A 20,715-nucleotide genomic window follows, 5' to 3' on the forward strand; every position below is an offset into this window, starting at 1 on the left:
GTTCTAAACAGAGACTAAATATATCAAGTACATAGAGATTTCTCCATTTTCTCCTTGTAACCCTACTTGGAGTAGCAACATCTGATAGGGAAGGACACCAACCTTATTAATGAACAGGAGTATTCTGTGCCAGCATCTTCCTACTCAAAGACTACAGGTAGTCCTTGACTTATGACCACAATTGGGACTGGAACCTCTGTTGCTAAGTAATGCAGTCATTAAGTGAGTCACACCTGATTTTACGACTTTTTTTGCTGCAGCTGTTAAGTGAATTACCATGGTCATTAAGTGAATCCAGATTTCTCCATTGACTTTGCCTGTCGGAAGCCCCCTGGGAAGGTCACAAATGGCAATCACATGACCCTGGGATACTCCAACCATCGTAAATATATGCCAGTTGCCAAGTACCTGAATTTTGACCATGTGAACGTGAGGATGCTGCAATGGTCATAAGTGCAAGGACCAGTTGTAAGTCACTTTTTTCAGTGACATCATAACTTCAAATGCTCATTAAACAAATGGTCATAAGTTGAGGCCTACCTGTAATTCTGTATCTAATGCATCACAGGGACTCCTACTATATCACAGCTGGAGCTTCTAGGGACAGCAGGAAATAAACAGGTAGTCCTCACTTAACAACCACAATAGGGTCCAGAAAATTCATCATTAAGCAGGGCGGTCATTAAGCAAAACACATGACTGCACCTGACTTTATGACATTTTTTGTGGTGGTAGTTAAGCAAATCATGCAGTGATTAAGAGAATCATACAGTTCCCCATTGATTTTACTTACTGGAAGCCGGCTGGGAAGGTCGCAAATGACAACAATGTGACCCTGAGATGCTGCAACTGTCATAAGTGCGAGCTGGTTGCCAAGTGCCCAGATTGCAATCATGTGACCACGGGAGCACTGCGATGGTTGTAAGTGTGAGGACCAGTCATAAGTAGCTTTTAGCACCATTTTAACTTTGAACAGTCGTTAAATGAACAGTCAATAAGTGAGGACTAACTGTATGTGAATTAAACACAACAGCTATATGCTATCAAATTTTACCTTTTTGTTGTTGTTGTTGTTGTTGTTCTTAAGAAAAAGGAGATATCCCTTCCTACCTTATTTTGATTGTCTGATCCCATTTTTTTCCCTAAGGCATGCTATTTATCTTCTTCTTTCACTTAAACTCTCCAGGATTTGCACCAATAAGTGGCATGTGCAGTAAATACCGCAGCTGCACTATTAATGAAGATACCGGGCTTGGACTTGCTTTTACTATTGCTCATGAGTCTGGACATAAGTAAGTTTGTCAACCTGTCTTTGGAAAAAGAAAGAATTTTAATCTCAAAATCCTTCCTGCCAAAAAATGACAGATCTCTTTTAGTTATCAGATCAAGCTATGATTTCCTCTAACTATGGTTACTGGTTACATTTTAGTCACAGTTTGACCTTCAAATATAATGGGAAACATAACTGAGGATGCTGGCCTGCCCCGTGTTCCATCTTCTTAGCACTGGGGCTCCAGAAGTGGCAGTGGTGGCTATAATGATAGAAATATTAAAAATCATGTTTAAACTATAGTTTCTGACTAATTATAATTTGCCAGTGATGTATGTTAAAACCACCTTGGTAATTTTATTCTGAATTTTTTTAAAAAAAATATTCATTCTATTGTACTATATTAATATGTAAAATCTCTGTCTCTCTCTCTTACACCCCCAGATATATTACAGAACCAACCAAAGAAGTATGACAATTTTTAATTGTATGCACAATTCCTGTGCCATTGTATGTGTGCTAATTTACAGAAAGTGTTCATACTTTGTGTTAAGCCATAATCTGGTCTGTTTGATTGTGGCTTAATGGGTTTTGTGATCACAAGCAGTTAGCCCTGGTTAAGTACAGAGTAGGTTAGCAAGTTTTATGATCCAGTACATATTGTTAAACAAGTTAGGCTAGCCCAGTTTGATGCAGGTTGCAGCTGCATTGGGGCAAATCTGTTCTTATCAATCTGCTTGTATTCCTAAAATCTTTCCTGCCTAAAATTATTTATAGCCTATACAAAACCACACACATTGATAATCATATATGAGGCACTCTAACTTTATGTTGAATAATATTATTTAGATGGAATGTTTAAAGGGCCCCTTGAAATGTATTAGAAGATCTACTGTGTTTCAAAAGCGTATCAAGATTAAGACTGTGCACAATAGTGAAAATTATAGTTGAGATTCCTCTTCTGCCCACTTTAGAATCTTGGCATTATGAGAAGATATTTGTAAAGGTATCATAAAATTAACATTTTACCTCTTACAGCTTTGGCATGGTCCACGATGGAGAAGGAAATATTTGCAAAAAGTCTGAAGGTAATATTATGTCACCCACACTAGCAGGACACAATGGAGTCTTCTCCTGGTCAGCTTGTAGTCGTCAATATCTCTACACATTTCTAAGGTACATGTGCTCAGTGAATGATTCTACTGAGGAAAAAGCATAAGCTCTGAGAAACTTGCTTTTGTCCCCTAAAATATGAAAGTCTCATTATTTAAAGCTGCATGTACCAATGTAATTGCAGTGAGACTCGAGTGAGTCTCACTGAGACTCAGCATACCAGATTACACATGGTGGTAAATCTGGGTATAGTTCTATATGGTCCATAAAATAGCTGTTGATGGACCAAATTTCCTCAGTTTGTTTTTTGGGATAAAAGAACACATTATAGGAATTTGGTTAATGTGTTCAAAGAACATATGAGAGAGGAGACTGCACACCTCCAATCTGCCCCTGGAACTGCCCCTCCAAATGAGTTGAGCTACAAGTATAACTGTCCTACCTAACATGGGAATGTTAATCCGCTGCAGATGGGGAAGACTATATATAGACTATATAAGACTATAAAAAATATATGTTATGTATAAATAAAAATATTTTTTGTTGCATGGTAGTGGCAGCCATAAATACTAGTTTTGTATTAATTACAAAACAACTAAGAAGTCTAAATCAAAGGTCTAGCTTCTCTTTCTCCAACTTGGAAAATTCCACCTTTGATCTGAGTCAAAACACCTTCTACATATGCCTCTTCCAAACTTGGCTGCCTCATATTCCTGCTTCCTTTCATTTGAATGGACATATGTAGAAGACAGAGGGAATGGCCTTGAAGGACAGGAGGAAGAACCACTACCAAGGCAATGGTCAGATAAAAGGGACCTGAGCCCAAGCCAAGAAAGTAACATGAGTAAATGTTTCAGAAAAGCCCCTCCCTAGTTCTCACAAAGATTAAGGGTGGGAGGGGAAAGCACACTCAGACTTGCAAGATTCCGTTACTATAGCTTTACAATAAAAGTTGTCCTATATGGCATTGGTTTCCTAGTCTGACCTTTCTTGGAAGGCTAACATCATGTTATGAGGACTGTGATCTAAAGTTATCCTCTTTCAGAAATGACTAGCTATAGTAAAGGTCATTTTTAAATTTGAATTTGATATAGCCAAAGATGTCTTGTTTGGATCTCTTCTAGCTCTCCTCAGTCCTTGTGTCTTGCTGATCAGCCAAAGCCTGTGCATGAATACAAATATCCAGAGAAGCTTCCAGGGGAGCTATATGATGCAACTATTCAGTGCAAATGGCAGTTTGGAGAGAAAGCCAAGCTATGCATGATGGACTTTAAAAAGGTAAAAAATATATATTTATTTTATTTAATCTAGTCTTAATCAAGGAGCTCAGAATAATGTACATGAATTATTCCATCTTCTTCCTCAGTTTATTCCCACAAAAAGTGTGAGACACATTAGTTTGAAAATAGTGAATCTTCTAATTCTCATAAACGATTATTCTGTCTAGGCTAGAAGTTAATAAACTGATTTCGATTTCAATTACTTATTTTCTTATTTATTTATATATTTATTTACATATATACATACATATATACCATCATGTTCCATTTGACTTCCCCATTCAAACTAGTTATCAGAACAGCTTAGAATAGTGCAATAAAAGAGCTGAGATAAAATAAAAACGAGCTAACAGCCTGACATTTTTTAGTCTTCATTTGTGCTGGAAAGTACCTTGGAATGAACAGTGTCCTGGGAAGAACAGTCCAAAGTTGGGTTGTCATCCCTGAGGGAACCCCTTTCCTGATAGCCTTGTGGGATAGAAATCCAGAAAAGAATTTCTTAGTTTGGTTTGAAACATTTGTATTGATTCTAAATATAATATTTGGACAGAAAGCCCAAATATTTCAGTAAAATTTCATCTGGAAAGTATAATTCCATGAAAGTCCTGTGATTGCCATTGTTGACCCTCAATGTGGTTGGTTCTTGTTTTAAGATAGAGAAGGAAACGAACCAACTCTGTGTGTAAATGTAGTATGGTACCTACATACTAAGAGCATGATTTTGCTTTCCTTCTATAAGCCATAGAAAATTCTCACTATAGATACATTTGGAAATAAATCTTTCTTAATGCTGTACTTCATTTTGTTGATGTTTCTTCATCTACCCTTTCACTCAATCAGGATATCTGTAAAGCATTGTGGTGTCATCGAGTTGGCAGAAAATGTGAAACCAAATTTATGCCAGCTGCAGAAGGTACAATCTGTGGTTACGATATGGTAAGAAAATATTTGATTGATGCTATTATATAAGTGAGGGGTACAAGTGGGGGCTATGAAGAAAGCAAGTTGAAATGGGAAATAAAATGCATTGCATCTCTATTTTAATATTCATCAAAATAAATTTTAAGAAAGAAAATAGCATTCAGTAGCTCTTAGTCACTTTTACTACATCTGAATAATTTGAATTTGGATATATGTTTGTTCATTCTTTACTGAGAGCATTTCATATTTTCATGTGAATAGTAAGTATTCTTTTGATGATCTGACGCATTTAAGAATCAGAATTGCATGTTCATAACTCAGGGATTGTTAAACATTGAAATCCTCCTTCCTCAGTGTTGCCACCATTAAAAATGGAAGATGCTAGACAGGCTTTCCCACAGCTGTTAGAAAGTCTGGTCTTCCCCAAAGGGTACATTAGGTTGTGTGGGAAATCATTTTATTAAAATCTCTGCACCCTTGGGATGAGGTTATGATGCTGAATGTCCCCATGTGATCTCAGGACTCACATACAGTAGGAAGAAAGTTTAAATATCCTCTTAACTCCATAAACTCTAGTTGGGCTCCTGCCATTTTGGATGACAGCTGTACCAGGAAAGGCACACCTACGAATGCTGTATCATTGATTAATCCCAGGCTTATGGCTCAAAGAATAGTTTTCTGAGAAGAAGTCTTGAATGATCAAGTGATAAACATCTGTTTTTGTTTTTATTTATATGTATTATATCCTGCCCAATCCAACAGGCTTCAGATGGTTCACGCTGAATTATAAATGGCTTCCCAGGCTGAGTGCAAGGGTGGGCAGGCTCTAGATGGAGAAGACCATTCTGTAGGTAACATAGACCCAAGCCTCAGGGGGTTTTATAAGTCAAAACCAGTACTTCGAGGTGCACTTGCTAGCAACTAGAGTAGCACCTGCAGTGGAAATATAATGCTGCTGGAACAGTTTTCACCTGTCTGTGTGTGATTTATACATGAACACAGCAATTGGCCACAATTTTTTCACATGGTTTTGCTGGATTCATCTTCTTTACTTCTTCACTATGTCCTGTTTCTGCTGTCATTGTTTCTGCTGCCTTATTTTCCTTCTATCCCCACATTTATTTAAGAAAATGTTCTGCTGAACTTTCACTAGAGGTTCAGATCAGATCACTGACGGCCCTTTTTTATATTTTGCTTATTCAAGAGAGCTATATCACAATCATAGTGGTGAAAAGGCATTTTTCTTTTCAATTAACAATTCCTTCCTTCTCTTTAATCCATTTAGTATTCAGTATTCAGTATCCCAGTCCTTGAACTCCCTCTGACCACATAAACCATTTCCTCTAAACTTTATTTGGCATGTTTTGTCTTCTTTTTGCATAATTACATGTCTCTGTGATGTTATTTAGTTATTAATTCACCCTATCTTTTCATCCTGCATCTCATTTTGCACCCCATGTCCTCCTTCTGTTTCACAGAACTCCATATCCCACAAACTCCATATCCTCCTTCTGTTGCTTTCCCACAGAGACAGCTCTGAAATTCCACCTCTCAGATCTTCCCATTTCCTTCCTTTCTTCCTTTCTTTCTGGTATTCTTCTTTCTGTGTGCCTATCTCAAAGTGCTTCTTCTAGTCCTAATTAAATTTAGTAATAAGAGCACACAACATTATCATCATCCCAGTAATACAGAGTCATGCAGCATCAAATCTCAGATGTAAGTAGTCCAACCCAGATCTGACCCTGATAAGTAAGGAGATGTGGCAAGGGGTTGGGAGAGTCTTAAACCTGCAATTTATTCCAGAAGAAGCTTCTGTTTGCGTGCATGGAATTTTTCTTTCTAATATGAGCAGCAGGAGTGGGGAGTTGATCTGCACCAAGATTACAGCACAGAACAAAGAATTAAAAACTCCTTCCCATCATGGCAATTATAAAACCATTTTCAAAGTTATTATTTGTGTGAATTAAATAATATTGAGTTTGAGCCTCAGAGATGGACAGAAAGATGTTGTGTAACTGCAACAAACTGCAGACACTGCCGCCAACTCTTATCACTTCTCTGAATACACAGAGAAAAAGAACAAATTTGTGAGGCATGAATGTTGCTACCAATTGTGGGATAGGAGATCTTTTGCCTTCAGGCGTTGTTGGACTCCAGTACCCATCAACTGCAGTTAGCTTGGTCAGTGAGCAGCGGTGATACAAGCTGTAGTTCATTATCACATGGAGAGTAACAGGTTGCCTATCTCAAAGCAGCCAATCACTTTCATTATGATTATTTTTAGCTTCAGTTCTTAGAAGAAATATCATATCAGGCTCTTTTTCCAAACCAAACTATTGAGTCATTTGACTCCAGACAAGATTTCAAGGATATATCATAAACAAGGCACATGTCAAGATGAATGCAGACAGACTCAGTTTAAGCTTTCACATCAAAGCCAGTGTGTGCTTTTAGGTTAAATGGGGTGTAATCCTGACTGACAGTCCCAAGAGAAGTGCTATGTGTGAGTGTGTATGTTTGTCCAAGAATAACAGACAGGAACAATTAATCTCAAACAAATGACTTCATTTATAAATCAGATAGCATGCACAATATCTTTGCTTTCTTTACTACGTGCACATTTACTATTTTTAACATGTCACTTGCTATAAATCATTCTCATAAATATAAGGGGATACATTCTAGAACAATAACATAAAATCTGACAAGATGACTATAGATAGTCTCTTTGAAATATAAGATTCTAAACAGTCCCCTGGTCCAGAAAAAAAAAAACCACATGAATCTAATATGAAAGCAAGCTGCTGGGTGCACCTAAATGCACACCCAAATGCAAAAGTTGCCTCTCAGAACCATACGCCTTTCAGAAGGCATTCCCTCTGAATGTGTAACAAAGCAAACATTGAAAATAACAAATAGCACCCATTCTAGTGTGCATCAGATTCAAATTCATTCTGATCCATATGCAAAATCCTGCTTCTCTGCATGGTTTGCTATCTCTATTCAGGCTGAAAGATTCATCAGAAATATTCCTAACAATGGTTAATACTGTATTTTTAAAAATAAAAAAATACAGAATACATTAAATGACTTATTTGTGTGTATGAAAAGAGCCTTTTCATGCAAAGTGAATAGAACAGACTCATGGTCCACCTCTACCTCCTTCCCCTGTTAAATTATCTCATACATATACATTGTCTGATGCCTAAGCATATAAGATTTTTAAAAACCTCCTGATTTAGCTGATGTGTGTTGATGTCATCCACTTTGTCTGCTGCATGGAAAAATCTCAGACTTGTACTGTAAAGCTTATCGGATAGAATTCGAGATATGGAGCTGCTTCAGACCCAAGTGCTTGATAGCGAGCTTCAAATGGAAGGCAAAGTGAATGGCTAAGAAATATGAAACTCACTCTCAGCAGATAAACCATTAATTTCTGGTGGAACTTTAACACCATACCTTTCTATAACTATCAAGATGTATAATGCAGTAGACGGGCTTGTCCATGTTCTCTCTCCTTTTTTGGCTTTTAAGGGGGAGCCATTTTTCATTTCATATATAAACGACTTCATTTCATGGATAAGAGGCAGAAATCATGCAGGGTACACCCGCTGTACATCTAGAGATAAAAGATTCTTATCTGTAGTATTATTGAGTGCCTAGGAATTATTACTACAAATAATGGATGAAGATAGGAACATATGGGTTGGTCCAAATCTGGTTTAGGTGGTTATATCAATATCATTCATCAATATCAATGTGGGTCACATGTCAAGAAACAGAACATTATTCAGCAATTGTTATTGTTCAGAAAATTTCCCTGACGTACACATTTCATATTCCAAATGTACATATTATTACAAATGTACACAATTTTATATACTCTTTCGTATGTGTATGTTCTTACTTTATATACAACTTTTTAAAATGTACTCTATTTTTGTATACAGTTCTTGAGGGAATAAAAATTTCAACAGTGACACTAAAGGTGTCTGAATTATATGTCCTCCCCTGTTGCAGTGAATCCAAGGGAGGTCTCTACAGTAATACATGCCTTGGGTGATACCCACTAGCTTAGATGGCTAGGTACCTTCATGGAAAATAAGAGCATCAATAACAATTAGTTTTATTAGCAGCATATCACTTCTAGGATCAGATATGAATTCCAGGTGCTGGGGAATAATAACTGGAGTGAGCTATTGTCATCATGTCCATCTTGAGGTCTTTTCAAGTGCATCTAGTTAATCTCCATGAGCCACAGAATGCTCGATTATATGGGCCTTTGGTCTAATATCTACCAAGCTTTCTGTATAACTTCAAAATGAAACTATTCATAGAATACTGCTATGTCAATTGCTTGTAGATCTTTTATAGCAAAGATCTGTATATAAATATGTAGAAAGAAGCCCCACTGAATTCAGTGAGACTTATTCCTAGTTAATTTTTGTAGGCCCAGAACTCCATTGTTGAAATTTGCAGTAAATCATGTATTTTCATCACCACAGTTTTTCATGTTCTGTTTTTCAAAAAAAAATTTTTTTAAAAAAAACTCTTTACATTTGTTTGAATTATGTTTACAGTTAAGCTATGATTGTTCAAGCAATAGTCCCAGATTCTTCTTCATATAATTAATTGGATTACATAGATATGCATATTGCAGTGTGTGCCCTGCTAAGTGTGTTACAAAAGTTTGCATGGGCTACAAGCTGCAAGAAACAGCATGAGAGAAGCCACAGGATGATAGGAACCATAATATTCAAGATAACATATTAACAAACCAAGCATTCATTCATTAAAATGAAAAAGTTGCAGGTGGCGAGGCAAACTTGAACAGAAAGTAGTGGTCTAATTGCAATCAACTGCAGTCAATATCTGACTGGAATGGACTAATCCAGCCTTTCCAATCTGGTAATCTCCAGATGTGTTGAGTCTTCCACTCCCCAAATTCCCAACCAGCTGTAGAAGACATACATACTTTCTAAGATTTAACTCTCTTTTATCATTGCTGACTAAGCTTTCTTTCTAAAAGGAAAATAAAGTACAGATATCAACAGTGACAGCAAGACCCTTTTTTAGACTATGATCTAAAGCCTGAAATATTTTAACTGAAATAACTCTTCAAATACCTAACAAGAGCACTGAACAGGCAAAGGCCAATAAAAAATGAATGTACATTTGGAGTGTTTTCCCAGTTGTTGTTATTGTTCTTGTTTTCCTTCTTTTAATGCACTTACTGCCTTTTCAAAAATGTTTATCTTTTTATATGATTCCCAGCATAAGATAAAGATAGATAATATAGTAAAGTGAAGTAGTTTAGGTGTGCGTTTGCTGCATGCCAAAGTATTTGTCTTCAAGGAAAATAATGTGCCCCAACAGTGATTTCATTTCATTACTAGTAGTATATAGAGGTGTATTACTTCTCAGTTCTTATTTCCCAATCACCATTAACATTCTGGGCACTACATTTAGGGATAACAATAAAGTATACAGAAATTAAAATCAACATTCACCATTGTGGTCATCTTCCATTTCTATACCAAACATGACAAAAGTCAAGAGAACTGCAGTAACATCTCAAATGAAGGTGCGGATATAGTGAAAAGAAATGAAGTTTTTATTGTTTTGTCTCCTGGACAAGCTGTGTGACCTTGGACATGCTGTAGTTTATCACGAAGACCAGGTGTCTCAGAGGAAAACATAAATCTTCTTGCAAAAATGAACTCAACTAAACCCCAAGCATCTCATGTTTTTAGTTATAGCTCAGTTGTAGCAGGAATTCTGAATTGTAATAAATCAGTCTAAAGGAACTCTAGCCTTTAAAACTTTTTAAATTAGAAATTGGTATAGAACTTTGACATTTTCTGAATGTTGATTAGAAATACCTCCTCAACACACATATACCACCAAATATAATACATACATTAGGACTCTGTTTAGCAGCCAACATTTATATTAATATTTGCTATTTCTTGTGTTTACATATGAGCCTTCTCTCATGTTCTATCAAAAATGCATGAAGGGGAGAAAAGTGGTAGAGCAGAGACCTTCATTCTAACCTAGTTATCTTCTGTCACACACCTTCAACATGTCTGCATGCCTGTTGCAGACATGACAGGAAGAGACTGGGGCAGAGTAGAGCCTGCTGCTCTAAGGCTTTCAGCTCCATCTCCACCTAAAAAAATACTTGGTGGAGAAGCCATTTTGAAAAGCTCCTCTAGAAGCAATTTCTGAAACTATAATGATGCCTGGAAATTAACAAAAAGACTATACAAAAATGCTTCCTATAACTGACTGAGGGCTGTGTTTTGCTTAGGAGACTGACTGAAGTGAAGTCCCCCATTTGGAAACATGTATGATCTTATTATAAAGAACTACTTCATAGCAAGAAGTGAATGATTTGTATAGAAATTAGAAATTGGATTAGAAATAGGGGTCCTCTTAATAATTGCAGTCAGAGGACTTCTTCACATGTGATGTAATTGTATGCATATACCTAGAATGAAAGTTACCATGCATGCGCTACCATGATTTTTTTAAAGAAAATTCTTTGTTTTAATTTAGGCCCCTTCCCACAACTCTATCATGTCACCAAGCACATGAAAGGGCACTCAAGGCCATTGAGACAATGTGCATTGGGGCTTCCAGGAGACCTATGGTGTTTCACAACAATAGCTGGGCTTCTGTAAACCATCCAAATATAATTTACCTGGTTCCTGACTTCTCTAATAAGAAAATACATTTCTATTAATTCCCACTGGTTCTAGACAGAAGGAACTGCATAGAAATTAGTCTTTGGCCCAGCTTCTACTGATAGTCTTATGGAAAGATCAAATTATGTTTGATCTGGCTCACTGCAGGTTTATTATTAAGATTTCTGCTAAGTCTAGGCAAAACTTGGATTTAGGTCAAGCAGAGAACATTAGATTGTGATATTCAAAGGGATAGAGCTAATACTCTATTTGCTACAATGAGTTCATGTATCTGCCCCTTAATATCCCCAAATTATTTTACCATTTGAGAGTCCACGCTCTCTGGAATATTCTTCCCCCAGAGGTGAGATTGGCCCCCTCACTCCTGGCCTTCCGGAGGGCTTTGAAGACCTGGTTCTGTCACTTGGCCTGGATGGGGAAGGAATACTTCAAGCGTGGGGATGGCTATCCCCATAGAGGCTTGCTCTCTTCAGCCCCAGATCCTTCATCATCTTCTTGGACTCTCTTTCTCTTTTTCAGTAATGTTTTTAAATTTTTATGTTTTATGTATTTATATGTATTTATGGTTTTAATGTTTTGTGTGAACCGCCCAGAGTCCCCCATTGGGGAGGAGATGGGCGGGGAGAAATTTAATAAATAAATAAATAAGTAAGTAAGTAAGTAAGTAAGTAAATTTGTGTGCCTTTACATAGAAGAGTGCTTACACTGGCATACATTGTTGCTTTGCCCCCAGGAGCATTGATGGGGAGTTTTAATAATATCCCCTGCCAAAGTTGTTTATGTATATGTTCAGATACTGAAATTGAATCAATAACACATATATTCTTGAATTGCTACATGTTCTTGGAGATCACAGCTAACATCCCCTCTAACTGTAATAGAACCCCAAGGATTCCACAGTTCAACCCTGAGCTACATAAATTCTCTTCTATTGGTACTCTGTAAGCTCATTAAGTTCTTACTAAATTATCAGTATTCCAAAATTTGTAGGAAAGTGGTCACATTTTGCACTTTGGCAATTGCTTGAATCTAAACAAAATCAAGTTATGCATAGTTTTTGCTATGAACTGTTGTTGTTTTTAATGTTGGATACTTTGTATTTTAACTGTGGGTTTTGTTGTTGTGGTTTGGTTTGGTTTGGTTTATGACTATATTAGCAACCTAAATGCTGTGAAACCAGCCTAGATTAGACTTGATCCAGGCTTGAGTGTCCAAATAAGATTGACTGATTGATTGATTGATTGATTGATTTACTTTTCATTTACTTTGAAAAGTCCGTCTCATCACAAAAATCCAATGAGTGGGGAAAAGATGTATGAAAACAAGTGCATCCTATCTGTATGTTCATTAGAGATGTGGGATTAACCTACTTGCATTGTTGATTGTAACTTAAAAATAAAGTCTTCTTCAAGTCATGCTTAACTCCTAGTGATTTCATGGACACGTTCATTAATATTCTTGGTAGGAGTCTGGAAGTGATTTGCCAGTCTAGCCTTACAGTCCTTCAACTTCCAGCAGAACTCACAGATGCAACCTTGCTTAGCTTCTGAGTCCAAATAAAGTTGGCTGGGTGGTTCTGCCTGATGATTGTAAATTTGGTAATAAACTGGGTTTATTGTGGTGTTTTCACTATCACATAGAGTCTATCACATAGCCAAAACTACTAGAATTGGCAAATATAATGTGCTTTAAGTAGGGCCATTTCAAAAAATGTCCAAAATCTGCAGTTACTCCTGAATGCAGTAACCAGTTTGCTATCAGGTGCTTATAGCATGTATGGTATTATTCCATTACTGTTCAGACTCAGAGGCTCCCATTTTTTCCCCAAGATAATGCAAAGCACTGGCAAGCCCTATATTGTTTGAACTCACAGTACATTAATAATTTCTTGCTCTCATATGAACAAACATGTTGTATGTTATAGTGGTGCCGTGGTGGCCAGTGTGTGAAGTATGGTGATGAAGGACCCAAACCAATCCATGGACATTGGTCTGAGTGGTCCAGCTGGTCATCATGTTCTAGAACTTGTGGAGGAGGTATATCTCATCGAGAACGAAACTGCACTAATCCAAGGTGACTAAGAATGTCTTTGTTTCAGATCTAAGCATTTTGAGTTGCAATATAAATTGTTAAAACTAATCATAAGTACTTATAGCTATAAGCAATTATTTTAAAAAGTAGCCCAGGATTAGGACACAATGCTGGACTTTCAAAAGATGCACTGGATCTATTTCCTTGTTTGGACTAATAGCTTATTCAGCTGGCCGTGGATCCCACTGTACAGAAGAGAGTTCTATTTGAAGGCTTGTAAGGGGAGAATCTATAATTGGAAGGAATCCTGGTTTGTTTAAAGATAAAAAGCAATAAGGGAGACTGAGGGACTTGAAGTTAGCATTTGGGAAATAGACTAAGCAGGCATACAAATCATCTGGCCACAAAAGTCCCTGTTACAGTAAGATGGGACAAAGTTTGGACAGGAGAAAAAGAAATGCACTTTGTGTGACAGTATTATAAATTCATTTTTGGTGCTTGAAACTAAATACTTGAGTTGAAGATCTACTCAAATGCATCCTTGTTCCTTAATTTTAAATATAAGTTTCTCCACCCATCCCTCACTCCAGCTTCTGAGCTACTGTTTTTGTACCTTCCTTTGGGATGGATCTTGAGGTTCTAGTAAGAGACTAGATCCTGCTGCAGTCCTGAGATTTGTCTATCTCCATTCTCCAGCCTCCCCGTTTATCTTTACAGAGAATTTGTGAAGTAGAACAATGACTAGGCCAATTATTCAGCGTCTCCTTAGTTAAGTGTCCAGCACTATCTATTGCTCTGCACGTGCATTAATTGTTACTCGTGAACAAGAATTAGATTCAGAGATGTATGTAGAATAAAAAGGCACTCAAGCATATTCAGAATTAATATGCACAGAGATAGACTCCAAACCACTCTCTGAAATGATAATTCTTTAACTTGCAGAGGATGTACCATGTGCAGCAGTTATTTAAAAAATCTGCATTTCTACCTGCATTTGGAAGGGATCCATTCCCATCCATCATTTCAGGATTCTGCTTTGTTTAATTTTGGGCTATGCATCATTAAAAATTCATATTTTTAAAGTCAGGTGAATTGTACTTCAGATATGCACTTCAGTGACAACTTTAATCCTTTTGATCTGTTTGGCAGACTTCGCAATATTGCTTTTATTTAGTTGAGCATCCTTTGCATAGAAGGGTTTCTGCCACCTCAATCTCCTATCTCCACCTTCTCAGATCAGGTCAGCCAGTTTTGAAAAGGATAGATATACTGAAACTGGCAGATCTTCGTCCACATTCTCCATATGACGGTCATGAGTGACTGGAAAGGGTATTTTTCTCAACATCGTTTGACCAGTTTCACCAAGATGAAGCATCCGTAGTGCTAAGGATATGCTTGACAATAGGGAGGGAAAGCTGCTTGCGTTAGGGTTGAAGGAGGCAAATTTAGGATATAATATGGTATACATAATCCAGGTCCCCAGGCTCATCAGTTGACTTTCCTTGGCACAAGGAGCAATAGTTGAAGAATATTTAGCACATTCTCCACCACATCATGACACATATTTAGCTCATGAATACTGTATACATAGTCTTAACTTCAAAAATAATGTTTCTGGGCTTTCCTACAGAGTTTCCTACAGAGTACTACACACTTTAGTGAACATGCTGTGGGGATAATAGAGCTAGCCGGAGTGGAAATAGATGAGTTAATATCACAATTAATGTTCAGGAATAGAATTTTTCATATAGTGCTGGACTGTCCTCAGAGGTTAGTGACGGTAAGGAAGAATTCTGCCATTGTACCACTTGAAGGTGCTAACTTCCTAACTGTCAGCAGCCTGTGAATTGGATGAAAAATTAGGGGCAATCATTTCGGCCTATTTCTAGATTAGGCATGGAAAGCAGTGAGCAGAGTGAGAATAAATGGGGAACTGCCCCTTATCTCTCTTCAGCAATGAAACTTGTAGCTTTTAGGCAGATACCAATAACCTTGTAATACCTATTTTTATCATAATCACAAAGGACGATGGGATTTGGGCATTTCAATCACAACCTTGTTCTGTGTGAGTGCCTCATGTATTTTCCACTACTTAGTGGGTTATTTAAATATATGTTATTTCTTTTTTTTAATTAACAACTGATTTGAAGTAGTTCTTCCATTAATATTGTAGACCTTCCCATCGAGGGAAATTCTGTGAAGATTCCTCTCGGATGTTGAAACTTTGTAACAGTCAAAAGTGCCCCCCAAACAGCATTAGCTTCAGAGCTGCTCAGTGTGCAGAATTCAACAGCAAGCGGTTCAGAGGATGGCACTACAAGTGGAAACCATACACTCAAGTAGAAGGTGAATTTAAATATGTCTGAAAGTGTGAGAAGAATGAAATGGCATGCGTGGTAGGACAGGACCATCCCACTCAAGCAAGCAGGCTAGCTGCATCCAGCCATGCAGCTTCAGATTGTACACATCTCTGCTTTAAGTTGTGAAATGGTTCGTTTTGCAAATGTAAATGTTAGACACAAAGAGAACGTATTATATAAAGAAGGCCTCTAATATCCTATATAAGGGGTGCTTTGGATGGCTGGGAATACACCACCACAAGGAAAAGCATAGAAGGGAAATCACAATCTAGGGGAGTTGTTGTGTTCCAGGAATTTCAACCGGGGAAGAATACATGCATTTGCACATGTTCTCTCTCTCTCTCTCTCTCTCTCTCTCCTTCCCTCCCTCTCTCTCTCTCTCTCTCTCTTTTACTGTTTTATTTATTTAAGAAAAGAGAACAAAGTGAAAAAGAATAGAACTATAACACAGGGAGAAAAGAAAAAGAATAAAAGAAAGCAATGAAACAGCATAAGCTTCATTTATGTATACATGAGAAACATATGCTTTAATTCTTCCCCTGAAAGTACATGGTACAAATTTGCATAGTCTTCCTGATTAATGCCATTGTAATGGGTTGTCCTCTTCTCAACAGCTTTAAAATTACCAATGAATTTAAAAATCAACTCTTCAATGCATACTTATTTAAATGTATTTATCTTAATATTTTAAATATTCCATTTAAATAGCACTCAGAGCAGGATAAAAGCACTTATTCATTCATTTAGGACTTAATCCAGCCAAATGTAAGCACTTCTTTAGCAAACTTATTTCATTTGGAGAATTTGCATGTGGTGAAATTTCTCTCTTTTAAACTAATAAACACTCAGCATCAGGCCTTTGATTTATACATTTTCCTTCTTAAATTTAAAGTTCTATTTTAATTATTAAAAATCACAAATGTAAACAATTAATAAAGCAGTCAAATACAATTTATTTCAGTTACCAGATTAACAATTTCTAATAAATAAAAGGCCCATGAAAATTGCCCCATTGGATCACTTGAAGACTTAAGATAAGTTTAGAGTTATCTTATTCTAACTCCAGCTCTAGCAATGTAGAAAAAAATAAAAGAAGGCCTCTTGTTCTCTTTGTATTTCAGATCAATATTTGTGCAAGCTATATTGTATTGCAGAAGGCTTTGATTTCTTCTTTTCCTTATCAAACAAAGTAAAAGATGGGACACCCTGTTCGGAGGATAGCCGCAATGTTTGTATTGATGGTATTTGTGAGGTAATGATGAAATCAGGTACTTTTCTTTGCTGTTAATATGCATTTAATGTCTGTAAGTAGTATGTAGAGGGCCAGTTTGGTCTAGTGGTTTAGGGACCAGACTAGAATCTGGGAGTCTATGAGTTCTAGTCCCACCTAGGCACGAAGCTAGCTGGGTGATCTTGGACCAGTCATTCTCTCTCAGTCCTAGGAAGGAGGCAATGGCAAACCACTTCTGAAAACATTGCCAGGAAAACTGAAGGGACTTGTCCAGGCAGTCACCAGGAGTCAACACTGATGTGAAGACACATACGCAATTAGTACATACATACTCACTCACTCACTCACTCTGTCCTGGTGACTGAGACTGAACAAGTCTTTGACGTTTTCTTGGCAATGTTTTCAGAAGTGGTTTGCCATTGCCTCCTTCCTAGGGATGAGAGAGAGTGACTGGTCCAAAGTCTCTCTCTGGTTCTAAGCATAACATTACAAAACAGAAATAGAGCCTAGTCACAAAGGGAACAGAGAGCCCAGAACTGTAACACTGGAGTCAGGAAAGCAAAAACTCAAAATGAACTGAAGTTAGTAAAGGACACTGAGAATAACAAAAATGGTTTCCATAGACATGTGCAAAATAAAAGGAAAAGACAAGAATCAATATACCAGTGAAGAAGACAAAATGCTAACAGATTACAAAGAAAAGGCAAAACTCCTCAACTTCTATTTTGGTTCAGTTGTCTCCAAGAAGAAGGTATGTTTTTCACCCAGAAATTGTGAAGAGCGGGATGAAAGGACAGGAATTAACCTTGAGATGGATAGAAATATGGTCAGGCAATATCTTTTTACTTTAAAAGAGTTTAAATCTCCATGATCAGGTGAAGTTTTTCAGTTAAGAAACAAAATCAAATACATGGGGGATGCCTAGGAAAAAGTTCTTGGAATAGTAATTGACTGCAAAAAGAATATGAGCCAGTAGTGCAATATGGTGCAAAAAAGGCAAATGCAATTTTAGGTTGCATCAACAGAACTATAATTTCCAATTCTTGGGAAGTAACCATTCCACTTTATTCTGCTTTGGGTTCTGGGCACCAGAACTCAAGAACGATTCTAAGAAATTGGAAAAGACTCAGAGAAGGGCAACAATGAAGCCCTGTGAAGAAATATTGAAGGAGCAGGGTATATAGAGAGATGACTGAGGGCACATAATAGCACTCTTCAAATACCTGAAAGGTTGTCACAGAAGGTCAAGACCTATTCTCTCTCATTCAGAGTGCAGGACTCAGAATAATGGATTTAACATACATGAAAGCAAATTGCAGTTGAATGTTAGGAAACATTTCTTAACAGCAAGAGCAGTTCAATTCTTAAACCAGTTAACAGAGCAATGATGGGTTCTCCTTCATTGGATGTGTTCAAGGAAAATCCAGACAGCTATCTGTCTAGGATGCTTAAATTTGGATTTAATTTCCAAACTTTTTTATTTGTTAACTTTTTAATTGCTTTGTTTATCAGTTTTGAAGATGTGTTGATCTTTTAAAGCTGCTATATGTATTTGTATTTTTGTTGTCAATTGGTTTAACATAATTTTAAAACAATTAAAAATGAATTCCTATATTGGCAGGGTGCTGGACTTCAATGGTCCTTTCCAGCACTCTGATTTTCTGGGCACATAGAGAGCCAACCCTACAGTTCTACAAACAAACAGAGAATTTACCACCTCACTTTTTCAAATTAATGGTTATTCCTATTTAGTTCACAAAAACTAAGTAATTACTAAGTAATTACTAAGTAATTCATTTCAAAGAATTTCAGTACACCTACCATAACATAAAATGCTACGTAGAAACAGTCAATAGACAACAGTCAACAGTCAAACTACCAAATTTGTAATGCTAGGAGCTATTTAGGAAACGGCTAAGCTCTTTCCTAAATGTCCAAAATGTTTACGAGCATTGCATATACTTTGCTTAACTGGATTGAAACAAGATACAATAATGTCAAGGCAGTGTGTTTAAACATGATATTGCTCCAAGCAATTACATAGAAAAGAGAATAAAAATCAGAAACGCAAGGGTAAAGCCTCTGCTCCTTGGGTCAATAGCATCTCTGCAAGCCTTTTTCCTTAATTTTTTTTCCTCTAATTTAGATATGAATTAAGCTTAGGAGAAAAACACCCAAGAGAAAAGTTTCATGTAGTGGGAGGTCCTTGGGGAGCGAGAAACAATGAAGATGTTAGCTATTTCAATATTAAACTGACAATAAAATGCTGAGCGCTGTGTTATAATTTCTATTTTTCCTTCCCATTTGGAAAGCCTAAAGTGGCAAGAAGGGGCAGGTAAACACTTTGAAAAGAATCAGAATGTATGCAAGAGGGAGAAGCCACATTTTAGATTTGACACAAATGAAAATAGTTTTGTATTAACAAAATATAAGCAAATATGTAAACAATGGGTACAATACATAAACATAATCTGCAATAATACGTAAACAAAAGATGCAGGTTTTTTCTCCATAAGGCTTCTTATACACCAAAATGTCCCGCAAAATGATTCTTATTTGGAAACCTTTGGATTAAACTACTGTATGTTATCTAAATTTAGATACATTAAGGAAGTCCTTCTTTTGCAGGTGGTTGGCTGTGATCAGGTCTTAGGTTCCAGCGCTGTAGAAGATGCCTGTGGAGTGTGCAAAGGAGATAATTCAAGCTGTAGAATTTATAAAGGGCAGTACACAAAACAACACTCTACAAATCGTAAGAGTTTTAAAATGTTTTCAATACAATAAGCCATTAAAAAATTCCCTGCAGGCAATTATTGGAGGAAAAAAATATTCCCATGCTTATCTACAGAAAAAGGCATACATGTCTACTTAAATAATGATGGTAAATAAAGAAACAAATGAACAGCTTTATGAAGAGCCACCAAATATGACTTACTTCCATACACCTGACAATAAAGCTGCTTTCTAAACATTTTTGGCCTCTCTTCTCTGAAGGCACATTTGCTCTGGGAATGCTAGAAAATTACATTAAATGTGGTGTATGTGATTGAAGTAATGACTGTAAAAGATCTCAGCAAAGGAACATTATTATTTTTTTTTGTATTCTCATATTTCCTTTCCCTGCCTTGTATTCATACACCTACACAGTCCTCAGAGAGTTAGGCAGGGCAGGGCAAGGCAGGAGAATTTGACTTGTTACACAGTTATGAAGAATTGATATAATGGGAATCAGGAGTTGAGGAAATTTTCCAATGAACTAAAATCAAGAGCTGTCAGGTGTCAAGACAGATGTCTGTGGTATAGAGGAGGCTGGTGAAAATGAAGAGGATAGAAATGAAGTGCAAGAGTAAGATAGGGAAAAGGAGGGGGCAGATCAGAGGATATTTTAAAATAACGTTTCAATTTTAAATTTTTTAAAAGAGCAGACATACTATAATGCAAAACAGTGGACTCTGAATTAATCTTTCTTGCTAGAATGCCCTTGTATGCCATATAAATCCATAAACGTTTTGTTTGTAAATGGGTTCATCTGCCCACTGCCTAACTGGATAAAGACAAGCTGGGGTAGAGAATGAGTCTACTGAGGAGTAGAGAGGATGATGGGGCACAACTTTTTCAGTTTGCTTTCTTGCAATTTGGTCTGTTACTGATCACACCCCTGTGGGAGCCAATTTATGAATGGGGCAGCCGTTTTCTCTTGCGTTCAAAAATGTCAAATAAATTCATTACCCTAAGAGGTTGTAGACTCCCCCACACCCACCTCAGATGAGACTGTGGTGTCCCTACAGTATTTCCCATC

The 20,715-nt window shown here is 36.9% G+C and overlaps 1 protein-coding gene across 4 annotated transcripts in view; it reads left to right on the forward strand.

Moving 5' to 3' along the window:
• The window catches only part of ADAMTS16 (ADAM metallopeptidase with thrombospondin type 1 motif 16), an 81,672-nt gene that overhangs the window by 26,958 nt on the left and 33,999 nt on the right, over positions 1 to 20,715 (forward strand). For all 4 annotated transcript variants that reach the window (XM_025163474.2, XM_025163475.2, XM_007423317.4 and 1 more), the window contains 8 exons: positions 1,187 to 1,292; positions 2,309 to 2,446; positions 3,508 to 3,661; positions 4,504 to 4,599; positions 13,219 to 13,367; positions 15,499 to 15,671; positions 16,807 to 16,937; positions 19,545 to 19,668. In XM_025163474.2, the coding sequence (XP_025019242.2) occupies positions 1,187 to 1,292; positions 2,309 to 2,446; positions 3,508 to 3,661; positions 4,504 to 4,599; positions 13,219 to 13,367; positions 15,499 to 15,671; positions 16,807 to 16,937; positions 19,545 to 19,668 (1,071 nt within the window). The remainder of the gene's footprint in view (positions 1 to 1,186; positions 1,293 to 2,308; positions 2,447 to 3,507; positions 3,662 to 4,503; positions 4,600 to 13,218; positions 13,368 to 15,498; positions 15,672 to 16,806; positions 16,938 to 19,544; positions 19,669 to 20,715) is intronic.

The sequence above is a fragment of the Python bivittatus genome, unplaced genomic scaffold (genome assembly GCF_059951505.1).
Source record: "Python bivittatus isolate LINGU-HERP-01145 unplaced genomic scaffold, Pbiv_v1 ctg000960_np1212, whole genome shotgun sequence".
In the NCBI taxonomy this organism is placed as follows: domain Eukaryota; kingdom Metazoa; phylum Chordata; class Lepidosauria; order Squamata; family Pythonidae; genus Python; species Python bivittatus.